This window comes from Bufo gargarizans, chromosome 2, assembly GCF_014858855.1.
Source record: "Bufo gargarizans isolate SCDJY-AF-19 chromosome 2, ASM1485885v1, whole genome shotgun sequence".
NCBI classification, from domain to species: Eukaryota; Metazoa; Chordata; class Amphibia; order Anura; family Bufonidae; genus Bufo; species Bufo gargarizans.
In genome coordinates this window covers 112,414,196-112,427,168 of record NC_058081.1, presented here as the reverse complement: position 1 = coordinate 112,427,168, position 12,973 = coordinate 112,414,196, and the positions used below count along the sequence as shown (strand labels likewise).

At 44.8% G+C, this 12,973-nt stretch overlaps 1 protein-coding gene across 1 annotated transcript in view; it reads right to left on the bottom strand.

Annotated features, from left to right (window-relative positions):
• Positions 1–12,973, bottom strand: part of ADAMTS17 (ADAM metallopeptidase with thrombospondin type 1 motif 17) — a 278,350-nt gene that overhangs the window by 35,623 nt on the left and 229,754 nt on the right. Inside the window, exons 18-19 of the mRNA XM_044283189.1 lie at positions 11,017–11,176; positions 8,115–8,250 (exon numbers count right to left, since the gene is read on the bottom strand). Of these exons, the coding sequence (XP_044139124.1) occupies positions 8,115–8,250; positions 11,017–11,176 (296 nt within the window). The remainder of the gene's footprint in view (positions 1–8,114; positions 8,251–11,016; positions 11,177–12,973) is intronic.

The following is a 12,973-nucleotide window of genomic DNA, read 5'->3' as shown; positions in this document are numbered from 1 at the left end:
GGCCTTTAGGAGCTGGAGGAAGTTCATGCACTCTACAGACATAGGCATACCAGGTCACAGACCAGCGTGGAGTGAATAGAGCAGCAAGATGCTAAAGGACATATACTGCCGAAGCACAGGAGCCTGTAATCGGGTAAGCACACTGGAGGCCATGTTACCCGAGGAACAGAGGAATGGCATCGGTCATGTTTGTGCAGTTTCTTCAGGGTACACCGGTTTCTTCCCATGCCCTAAAAACATACTGTGGTGGGGATTTGCTGGGGTAGACAGGCTAGCGGACGCTGTATAGAGGCAACCACAAAGTCTTTAACTTAAACAGTTCAGTGTTTTATTCTCACAAAAGGAAAAACAAAAAGTGACATTTTGTTTCTCAGCATGCGGCTCCCAGCCATTTTGCAGGGCACAAGTTTTCAGATCACAAAACACACAGGGACTGACAGCGCTCCACTGTCAGAGAGTTGTAATCCACACACAGCTGAGACTGCTGGCTGGGTTTGATATAGGCCAGTAAAGACCCGGCCTGGAGCGTGGGGAGCAGTCACCCACCCAGCACTTTGGCTACTCCCAGTAAGAGCCGGCCCGGATCGGCTTACAGCCATACTAAAATAGCAACGTGTCAACCAACACTAGCTGCCGCTGACACGTGGCCAGGAACCTCAGTGACACATACAGTACAGACCAAAAGTTTGGACACACTTTCTCATTCAAAGAGTTTTCTTTATTTTCATGACTATGAAAATTGTAGATTCACACTGAAGGCATCACAACTATGAATTAACACATGTGGAATTATATACATAACAAAAAAGTGTGAAACAACTGAAAATATGTCATATTCTAGGTTCTTCAAAGTAGCCACCTTTTGCTTTGATTACTGCTTTGCACACTCTTGGCATTCTCTTGATGAGCTTCAAGAGGTAGTCACCTGAAATGGTCTTCCAAACGTCTTGAAGGAGTTCCCAGAGATGCTTAGCACTTGTTGGCCCTTTTGCCTTCACTCTGCGGTCCAGCTCACCCAAAACCATCTCGATTGGGTTCAGGTCCAGTGACTGTGGAGGCCAGGCAGGGCCGGCCTTTGGGGTGTGCGGGCTGTGCGGCCGCACAGGGCGCCATAGCAACAGGGGCGCCGGGCGGCCGACACATCCCGCCGAACTCTAAGTGAAGTCAGTCTACTACTTACTACTATATTTTGTTGCCGCCGCGGCCCGCCGGCCATCTAACAGCATGAGCCATGAACATGAAGTCACCGTGACACCGTCACGTCACGGTCCGGAGTCCGGACTAAGAGACTGAGTGAGGAGGGGGCGGGGCCCGCGGCTGCTCTGCGCTCCGCTCTGCTGCCTGGCCTGCCTCTCTCTTTAACAGAGCAGAGCATACCAGTGGCTGCTGGAGTGTGTGTGACGCAGGCAGCTGCAGCACAGGCAGAGAGAAGAAGGAGGCGGAGCGAGCCCGAGCACCAGCCAGCAGCAGCCACGCCCACAACAGACGCCTGAGCCAGCCAAAGCCAAGCAGCAAGTTCCAGTGTTCCACCGGACCAGGACCACCATAACAAGTCAGAACACACAGAACTACTTACAGGTATTTGGTAGTAAAGTACAATTTTGTACAAAGATAAGATAAGATAACATCTGGATGGATCCCATCTGCCACTGGCCCTGTGGTGGCCCATAATGGAGTGAGAAAAATGTGCCATTGGGGGGGGGGGGGGGGGCCTCATAGAGGACAGGGGGACAGACTGACAGTGTGTGCTTAATCCTGCTACATCACAACCACCTAGTGTCTGAGGGACCAGCCTTGGCACCTGGTCACTCCAGTAGGTGTCAGGTTTACAGTCCACAGCTCTTGATGTAGCAGAGCTGAGCATGTCATCCATGATAACACAACAGGTAGGTGAGCAGCACCTCCAGGCAGCTCTGCTACATCCCCCTCAGTCCCACCCTATGCAGCTCTATCATTGGCACAGTGACTACCGTGCAGAGCACTGACTGCGGTTTATAATCCGCAGCACCTGCTATGACCAGCGACAGGTGCTCAGGTACCGCATGCCCCTAACAAACTTCCTGCCCCACGTGCGGAGCACCCACTCCCTGGGAGCCACAGCGCTCTCTCCTTTTAACCCTTTAAAAGGGGTTAACCCCCCCCCCATTACCAGCGGAATGCAGCCTCCCGCCCATTTCAATGAAGTTGATTGATCTGTAGCGGGACGTGCGGCTGTCAGTCAGCAGTGCTGCAGACAAGTTTGGCGTTGCTGTTACCTGGTGACAGCTCCCCCTCGCTCAGGTCCCCAGAGTCCGTGTCCATGGTGTGCTGAGGTCCGCGCTGTCATTTGCCGCTCCGGCCGCTCTCTCCGCCTGTGACACTGCCGAGCTCCGCCGCCTATTGCCAGGGCCGGCCTTAGGGGTTACAAGTTTAAATACCTTTTGAATAAAAGTTGTATTTTTATCATAGCTTGTAATCTGTTTTTTGGGGACTTAGGCCTCTTTCACACTTGCGTTGTCCGGATCCGGCGTGTACTCCACTTGCCGGAATTACACGCCGGATCCGGAAAAACGCAAGTGTACTGAAAGCATTTGAAGACGGATCCGTCTTCAAAATGCTTTCAGTGTTACTATGGCACCCAGGACGCTATTAAAGTCCTGGTTGCCATAGTAGTAGTGGGGAGCGGGGGAGCGGCATACTTACAGTCCGTGCGGCTCCCGGGGCGCTCCAGAGTGACGTCAGAGCGCCCCATGCGCATGGATCATGTGATCCATGCGATCACGTCATCCATGCGCCTGGGGCGCCCTGACGTCACTCTGGAGCGCCCCGGGAGCCGCACGGATGGTAAGTATGCTGCTCCCCGCTCCCCACTACACTTTACCATGGCTGCCAGGACTTTAGCGTCCCGGCAGCCATGGTAACCATTGAGAAAAAGCTAAACGTCGCATCCGGCAATGCGCCGAAACGACGTTTAGCTTAAGGCCGGATCCGGATCAATGCCTTTCAATGGGCATTCATTCCGGATCCGGCCTTGCGGCAAGTGTTCCGGATTTTTGGCCGGAGCAAAAAGCGCAGCATGCTGCGCTATTTGCTGCGGCCAAAAAATGTTCCGTTCCGGAACGGAAGACATCCTGATGCATCCTGAAGGACGGACTGTCCATTCAGAATGCATTAGGATAATCCTGATCAGGATTCTTCCGGCATAGAGCCCCGACGACGGAACTCTATGCCGGAAGACAATAACGCAGATGTGAAAGAGCCCTTAACGGAATGGAAGGTTTTAAATGGAGCCAATATTGGAGAAATGGGTGTGACCACTGAAAGCGCGTGGTTACTGAGGGGCGTGGTTACTGAGGGGCGTGGTCACTATGGGGAGCTGTAAAGCTTTTTCGCACAGGGTGCCTAAAGGCCTAAGGCCGGCCCTGAGGCCAGGTCATCTGACGCAGCACCCCATCACTCTCCTTCATGGTCAAATAGCCCTTACACAGCCTGGAGGTATGTTTGGGGTCATTGTCCTGTTGAAAAATAAATGATGGTCCAACTAAACGCAAACCGGATGGAATAGCATGCCGCTGCAAGATGCTGTGGTAGCCATGCTGGTTCAGTATGCCTTCAATTTTGAATAAATCCCCAACAGTGTCACCAGCAAAGCACCCCCACATCATCACACCTCCTCCTCCATGCTTCACTGTGGGAACCAGGCATGTAGAGTCCATCCGTTCACCTTTTCTGCGTCGCACAAATACATGGTGGTTGGAACCAAAGATCTCAAATTTGGACTCATCAGACCAAAGCACAGATTTCCACTGGTCTAATGTCCATTCCTTGTGTTCTTTAGCCCAAACAAGTCTCTTCTGCTTGTTGCCTGTCCTTAGCAGTGGTTTCCTAGTAGATATTCTACCATGAAGGCCTGATTCACACAGTCTCCTCTTAACAGTTGTTCTAGAGATGTGTCTGCTGCTAGAACTCTGTGTGGCATTGACCTGGTCTCTAATCTGAGCTGCTGTTAACCTGCGATTTCTTAGGCTGGTGACTCGGATGAACTTATCCTCCGCAGCAGAGGTGACTCTTGATCTTCCTTTCCTCGGGTGGTCCGCATGTGAGCCAGTTTCTTTGTAGCGCTTGATGGTTTTTGCGACTGCATTTGGGGACACTCAAAGTTTTCCCAATTTTTCGGACTGACTGACTGACCTTCATTTCTTAAAGTAATGATGGCCACTCGTTTTTCTTTACTTAGCTGCTTTTTTCTTGCCATAATACAAATTCTAACAGTCTATTCAGTAGGACTATCAGCTGTGTATCCACCTGACTTCTCCTCAACGCAACTGATGGTCCCAACCCCATTTATAAGGCAAGAAATCCCACTTATTAAACCTGACAGGGCACACCTGTGAAGTGAAAACCATTTCAGGTCACTACCTCTTGAAGCTCATCAAGAGAATGTCAAGAGTGTGCAAAGCAGTAATCAAAGCAAAAGGTGGCTACTTTGAAGAACCTAAAATATGACATATTTTCAGTTGTTTCACACTTTTTTCTTATGTATATAATTCCACATGTGTTAATTCATAGTTTTGATGCCTTCAGTGTGAATCTACAATTTTCATAGTCATGAAAATAAAGAAAACTCTTTGAATGAGAAGGTGTGTCCAAACTTTTGGTCTGTACTGTACATGACCTACGGTGTGGATTTTCCGCATGCAAATCAGCACGCAATCCTGATCATATGCATTTATTAGCCTCACAGGCCAGTCACCAGAAATCTAGCAGGTTACAATTTCTGGCAACTTTTATGTCATGGCCACAGCAACTTAAAAGCCACAATGTAACCACATTCACTTTCATCATATTGTTATGTAACATTTCATGACATTTGACTGCCTAAAGTGTGATTTGGCCAAAGCAATATAGCCCTCGCCTATGGACAAAATCTGCAGATTCCTTGTACAACTTTCTGTCTCTGAAAATCCATACATCCACCAGGTTCACTAGAATCTTGTTTTCTGCAAACCCTATTCAGATAAATGAGCAGTCGCAGAAAGTTGTGCAACAAAACCTGCCACATGCCAATGTACCCTAATCATTGTTATCTTAGATGTACTAATTGTGGTAACAAACTATTGTTTGGTGCCTTTGCATTAAAAAAAGTTAGTTCTGTGTCACACACACAGAGGGTGGGGTAGTGACCACTGAACTCCACCCTTACCCCTGTCCCTGCCTACTTGCCTCACAAGTCCTAGCGACAAGGGACAACTGGTCGACAAACCCTTAGCTAGGATAGTGCAGGGAAGACAAACAACACATAAACAGAAAGGTCAAACAAGCCGCGTCAGAACCAAGAGAGCAAAAAAGGTACCAGAGGAGCAAGCAGAGAATCGTCAGGACAAGCCAAAGTCAAATCATGAGAGCACGCCAAGACCAGAGGATAAGACAGACAGGAAATCGGAAGCAAAGTGTGTGTGCAAAGCAGTAATCAAAGCAAAAGGTGGCTACTTTGAAGAACCTAGAATATGACATATTCTCAGTTGATCACACTTGTTTGTTATGTATATAATTCCATACATAACAAACAAATAATTCATAGTTTTGATGCCTTCAGTGTGAATCTACAATTTTCATAGTCATGAAAATAAAGAAAACTCTTTGAATGAGAAGATGTGTCCAAACTTTTGGTCTGTACTGTACCTTCTGTCAACGACAGACCCTTGCACCTTCCTACAATACGGATAGGTAAATTTGGAATTTAGATTGTAAGCCAAAATCAGGACAGGGCAATCTGTATGCACACTGCAGAATATGTTAGCACTAAATAAATTAACAATATAATAATATGCTAGATGCCATTAGACAGGGTGTGATGCAAACTATAGCAAGACCCAAAACATTCATGGCACATGAAAAAAATCAATTGTCCAAGTACTGTGACATATGGGGTTTTCTGGGATTTTGACACTGATAATCTATCCTTAGGATAGGTCATCAGTATCTGATCGTTTGGGAGTCTGACACCCGGGACCCCCGCCAATCAGCTGTTTGTGAAGGCATCGGGGACCCTATGAGCACTGCGGCCTTCTCTGTGCTCGCCAACCGTAGTGCTGTACATAGTATAGCAGCTGTGGTTGGTATTGCTCTCAGCCCCATTCAGCACACTGTGTGCTGTCTGCATCCGTAGTTCCGATCCGCGGCCCCGCAAAAAAGATAGAGCATGTCCTATTCTTGTCTGCAGTCGCATTTCTGTCATAGAGCCGGCTACATTCACACGACCAGTATCCGTGTTTTTGCGTATACGCAATTTGCGGAACACAAAACATATACAGTCATGTGAATGTAGCCTTAAACCAGACACAATGCCTTATTGGGCTAGCTCAGCTAAATGTAACAATACCTTTCACTTAGCGATCCGATGCTTCATTCTGGAGAAATCCATATATAAATGAGCAGTTAAGTGCACCGAGGACGGGCCCAAGCAACTCTGTGCACCCTTGTTCCTCCTGCTTCCTTTGCCAGCCCCCTACTCTTCTTCTTCATTGACAGGGGAGGGGCAGGCAAGATGACTATGCAGGAACCTGTGTCAACCAAAAAGGGGAGGTAAGGGCTGCCGGAGGAAGCATGAAGAGCAAGCCACCGCTGCAGCTCAGATACAAGGTGGCTGGGACAGGAGCTGCGGTGCATGCATGTCTTTATGCTCGCTCCCACTGTCCTGGCTACCAGAGAGGCCAGCACTTTTCCTATAAAGTGCCACCACGGCCACCGTTGCAGGATTGCAGGGTGGTCGTAACCCCTGGATACGAGCAATGTATAATGTGATGGGAAAATGAATCCAGCCAGCAAAAGGAGGCAATACATTAGTAAGTGCCTTGTATTAACTTGCCTGCATGATACATGCTTTTTGCTGAACTGAGACAACCCCTTAAGCCCGGAATTTTAATAAAACTGTCAAGAAGGCTTATGTATGTAGCATATTATATGTTCCCTTTGTTAGGCACATCATAAAGTACTATGTCCCTTGTTTATTAATAACGTCATATTTTACACCATCTATTAAAAGATGCAAGCTGTTATAGACAAAGTTGATAATGTGTTCCATCTGGAAGAACTGGCTAAATGGGACTCGAAGAACCACACCTCCTTTAAGACAGTATGGGCCCGTTTCAGGGGGTACACTACATAAAAATGGACACACAGTACAAGGACCTGCAGTCCTGGGATTGATACATAAATTCTTGGGTCTTACCTCTCCTATTGTAACAGCACTCTACAATAACAACGTGTGGCACCTTATCTGACCACAGTGTAACATACATAGTTTGGCCATGCTTCTCAGGCCCCTGCCCCCCACCCCCCCGCTTTCTCCTTTCTCCTGCCCCCCCCTTTATTAGGCCTCATGTACACGACCGTTGTTGTGTCCGTGTCCGTTGTTCCGTTTTCCGTGATTTTCTGCGGACCCATTGACTTTCAATGGGTCCGTGGAAAACTCGGCTAATGCACCGTTGGTCATCCGCGTCCGTGATCTGTGTTTCCAGTCCGTGAAAAAAATACGACCTGAAAAAACACGGAGGCACACAAGATTGTCGTCCACGTCTGTTTTTTTTCCTATCATTTGCATGGCAAACTTGACTTCGATTTTTTTTTTTACTTTCCTTCATGTCTGGAGGTCCTCCAAAAATAAAGGAAGACACACGGAAACAAAAACGGATCACGGAACAACGGAACCCCTTTTTGCGGACCGCAAAAAAATACTGTCGTGTGCATGAGGCCTTATGCTTATGTTTTTCAGGATTTATTTGGGAATTATATATTTGTGTCTCATACCGGTACACACATGTCAATTAGCTGTATACTAAATTCAGAGGGGGCTTTCCATTACAAATCCATTACAAATTCTAAAGATAATCCATCAGCAGATCCATCCATGAATTTGCTTTATTGTACCTCAGTGGAGTTTGCTTGAGTTTTACAATGGAATCCACACCAATAATGAACATACCATTATTACATTTAATATTCTGCACTACTTTTTCTACAGCATGTGAACGAGGCATAAAATATGAAATGTGTTGCTGGATGAATGGGATTTAGGTGCAGAAGCATTATATGTACCTAGCATGAGAGAGCTCTGCTGCCTGTGCAAGACTCACCTTGACTGGCACGGATGCATGTTGCACTTCCGGATCTGTGGGTCAGGACGTGGCACGTGAAGGCACATGCTGTCGTTTACAATCAGCATGGTTTTGTTCACCAGTTTTGTGCAGGACACAAGAGTCTTTCGTTCACCTGGAATAATGGGGTTTTCTACATCAGTAAATGCATTACAGACAGCCTATTCACAAAGCAGGATCCAGAAAACCCTACAACTTGCAGCATGTACTGAGTGATACTTGCCACATCTTTACAATGCCAGTATATCAATGTTTTACAAAAGAATTCACTGTGGGACTTTATGACCTCATATAAAATCTGCTTGAGTGTGTGGCTCCAGCCATCCAAGACAATGTCGCATTGTAAAGGAAATGTTCTAATGAACACACTGTACAGTTTCTTCTTTGATATTTCCACTACACACATCTGTTCTATTGTATGGGCTCTAAGCTCTGGAACATATGAAGCCAGCATCTGGTATACAACACAAGAAGGCTCTCATTAATGACACATGTAATAAGCACATGAAAAGACTAAAACATCACAGAAGTTCACCATGCAGACCGATACTACTAAGATGGCCTATGCAATAATATATGTTCACAACAAGGTCACAGAAGTTAGTCACAATGTGGTGTGTCCAATGCCACCTCAGTATAGAAAGATACAGGCTGTACCTACAGATAACCGGTATGTGCTAGAAACAATGCAAATTAGCTCAAGTCATCCAGACTTCTCCAAAACTAAGAGCAATCATGACAGCTGTTTTGGGGTTCCTGCCCCTTATTAGTGCAGAGCAGGGTACTGGTTGGATGGATGAGATGCCAGAGATGTAGTTCAGTACGGGTACAAGGTCTCATTAAAGTGACCCTGCGGGTATGGGTCTACAGATGGCTTGGCTGACATGAGTTAATTTGCATACTTTTGGAGCACTGTCTTCAAATTAAGGGGGTCATTTACTATGCCGAAACACGCTCACACCAGGTCTAAAATTGTGGGTGGGGAAGGGGATGGGCCGGCAGGCTTGTCTCATTCACCAATTTCAACGCCTGTTTTAGGCATAGAAAAAAGTCTAAATGTAAGACCGCTCAGGAGCTGTCGTACATTTAGAACTGGTGCTGGATGCGCTGAAGTTACGGAGAGGCCTGCTCCTCCTTATAACTTTGGCAGATCCACCGTCAGTTTAGGGCTTTATTAAGACCGGCGTCTAAAGCTCCGGTCCTAATAAATGTGCCCCTAAGTCTAAGTCATATATGCACTGGATCTCTTCTAGAAACAAAAAAATACTACTTCTGTTGGGTACATGGACCAGAATGGGTTCAGACTGAAAAGTGGTCACCTCGTTCCTGCTGCTGATTTCACAAAAGTAGCATGGATCCAAATCTGCTGAGGGTTGTACAATGACATGAGGGAGTTTTATCTTAACGGCTTATATAACTTGGAATACCGAACATTTATTACATTTGAGCATATTACTACACCAGTAGCTCAAGCTTTAATTCATTGTCTGTTGATGGTGACCAGTTCTAGGCACTTAGAAAAAGAAAGACAGGTGCTCTTGTTGTGACTCTGGGTAGATGGCTACTTGTGTAGTTTTCACTAGCATCTAGTGCAGGGCTGGCCAACCTGTGGCTCTCCAGCTGTTGTAAAACTACAACTCCCACCATGCTTTGCTGTAGGCTGATACTTGTAGGCAGTCTGGGCATGCTGGGAGTTGTAGTTTTGCAACAGCTGGAGAGCCTCAGGTTGGCCAGCCCTGATCTAGTGCTATGAAAGAAAATCATGGTCAAATTGGAATACTGTACAGCTACAAAAGTAGAGAACTGTTCATAACTACCTGATGAATACCCAAGAATAAGCTGGTGGTTGAAGCTTGTCTTTATGCAATGAAATGGTAGAGCTTCTCTTTTATTATTTTCCTTACATCATATCTCACAATGTATAATAATTGTCAGACATCTTTGCTTTACAAATCAGTATATGGCAAACTTGTAGGCTACTGTAACTCTTAGTCATGAATGCTGTATAGCCAGCTGTTTCCCTTTAGGTGTCAATGGAAGACATACAGTATAATCCATATAATGAAGGAATCATAGTCCTTGGATCTCCTTGAAGTTGTATTTTTATCAGTGCATACCTCCCAACTTTAGAAAATCATAAAGAGGGTATATACGCCGGCATGTATTGCGGAATTTTATTTAATACTAGGCCATGCCTCTAACTCCGCCCAAAGCTGACCACCGTTGCAACTGTAGTAGCTGGGGATCGGTTAGGTGAGTAGTAGTTCTTTTTTTTTTGTACAGCATGTGTAGCCCCTGGGACAATTATTTCTTGCGCTTCAATACCCATTTAAATATTAGCTCATAAATGATCAGTAGGAGTATGGATATTTTAAGGTAGAAATTGCACAAAATAATGAAGTTCTGGTCTAATATACAGGTAGAAACCATACAGACACTTTAGTAAGGTGCAATTTAGTAAATTTATTAATGCACATTTATGCATTAATTCCCCAGGTCAAAAAGAGGGACATTCAAGGGTCAAAAAGGGACAGAGGGACTTGGGTCAAAAAGAGGGACACTTGGGTGGTATGTCAGTGCCCTGCATAAGCCTTTAGGTATCCAGATACATTCTGCAGTACGTGTGGCATCTGGCTCCTTGCAAATCTCTTTTGTCTGTATCCAGTTGCCATTCAAATACCTATAGGATTACAGTCTAAAATCCTAGGTAGCGTGGGTATTTCTGATAAACCTGATGTACAGGTAAGAACCCTGTTTTCCCAATGTCTTTGTAGCTCTGTACATTGGCTACGGCCATCAATATTAAGGTTATCACTGTAGTGTGCCACCTACGGTACTGGAATATCCTAAAGACTCTTTGCCGCCATCAGTGTTACCTTACCTCCTCCACACTGTACGCTGCAACCCTCCCAACTGCTGTGTGTCCACATGTACAGATGATCTGGTTGTCTTTCCACCTCGGTCTTCTGCTCTGTTGACTGGTTCACTGGGATGGTATATTCATAATGAATGCCATAGTTCTGATCGTGGAAGAGCAAGACCTATTCATATATATATATATAAATAAAAAAAAAGCTATTAATGACAAGATATTTATGTGCATGTAATGTGGTTTTATTATTAATATGGATTAACTAAGGAGAGCAGTCACTAGTGCCTGTCTGCTATCACGCATATTATTATTGTTTTTATTATACTCACAGGCATTAGTATCATGCTGTCCCCAATGGGGCTCACAATCATATGGCTAAGCTTTACTGTTACTGCCCTAAAACTGGCCATTATCTGCATCTTTGTTCATTTCTTTTCTTCCGCAATGAAAAGGAAATATTTGCCTCCCCTTGCTAAGCCAACTACCAGCATAGGAAGGAACACCTTGGGGGTGTAGAGACTCTAGTGGGGAACAGATCTTATAAGGTCTGTGACAAAGGTGGCAGTCCTTAAGAGCTGTCTTGATCCAAGATTATCAGAAATTTTCTCACTTGTAAAGTGAGAAATTCCAATAATAACATTACAAATAATTACAGTAATAGTTTAAGTGCCTCTAAACTGGAGCTTGACTGGAAGAATCCGATTTGTAATATACAGTATATACTGCATACACCTTTCATCCATAATATTTAAACCACCTGCCTAATATTAAGGATCCTTCAAGCCCTGGACTCTACAAGACGTCTAAAGGTATACATGTGGTATCTCTATGGTTCAGTAAGCCTTGGGCATCAATGACCCCACAGCTGGCTCACCAGTTGTCCTTCTGTGAACCACTTTTGGTGGTATGTATTAGACAGACGTCCAGTCAGTTTTGAGATAAGCCAACACAGACAACTACCAATCACTGTTTGGCCCTTGTCAAAGTTGCTCACATCCTTATGCTTGACATCTTTCCTGCTTTTTCCACCCCTTTACAGGTGCCAACGTTATAAGATAATATATATATATATATATATATATATATGAGATTAGTAAATTTATTCTACTGATTCAGAATTCGTTCAAAAATTTGCATTCTAATGAAACCGAATTTCTTCTGATTTGGTTTAGGTGAATCAGAAAGAGAATGAGTAATGCTATACTTGAAAAGAGAAGTGCAAGACAGTTCTCCTCCCAAAAGGAAAAGAGTACTGAATGTATTATGCTTCTGTAAATGACATGTGCAAATCACTTCTTCTTCTGCAAAGGAAATAAAAAACTGAGTGTCTCAAGAGAAAGTTGTCCTTGTTAGCTGAGTGGCCTTTGTGGTGGTCTTGGGGATGGTCTTTCTCATTAGGGAGACCACCTAGTATGCATGAGGAGTATTGTAGTCCAGCCAATGCTGCTCTGCATTTCTGGGAAACATATAGGAAAATTAGCATATCTTACTTCTGATGGAATCAGAGAGGTTTAGTGTTCGTTTCTTTTTGGAAGGAAAGCTAATTTGCATACCTTTGGGTCTCTCTCACACACATCTTCTAGGGATTATATTTTAACTCTGGTTTTTGACAAAATAAGTTTCAAGAAATTCGGTCACTTCTAATATAGATAATCTATGGACTGATTGAGAAGTAAAATTGCCTACTATTGTATTAATGTCATTTTTGAATGTATCACCTTTTCATTGTTTTACTACTTATTGTTTATGTGTGTATATAGTGTATGCTTTATATAATATTTACTATATAGCTTAATTATTTTTTTATCTGGTTATGGAGCGGCTATCTTGCTGAGCAGCTGCCAGGATTTGCTTCACAGCAGTCACATGGACATGAGAAGCTGAAATCAATCTATTGACTTCCATGGGAGAGTGCTCTGTTACATGTATGGAAGTTACTGCTCAGGTAGGGGGAGAAGTGAGCTGT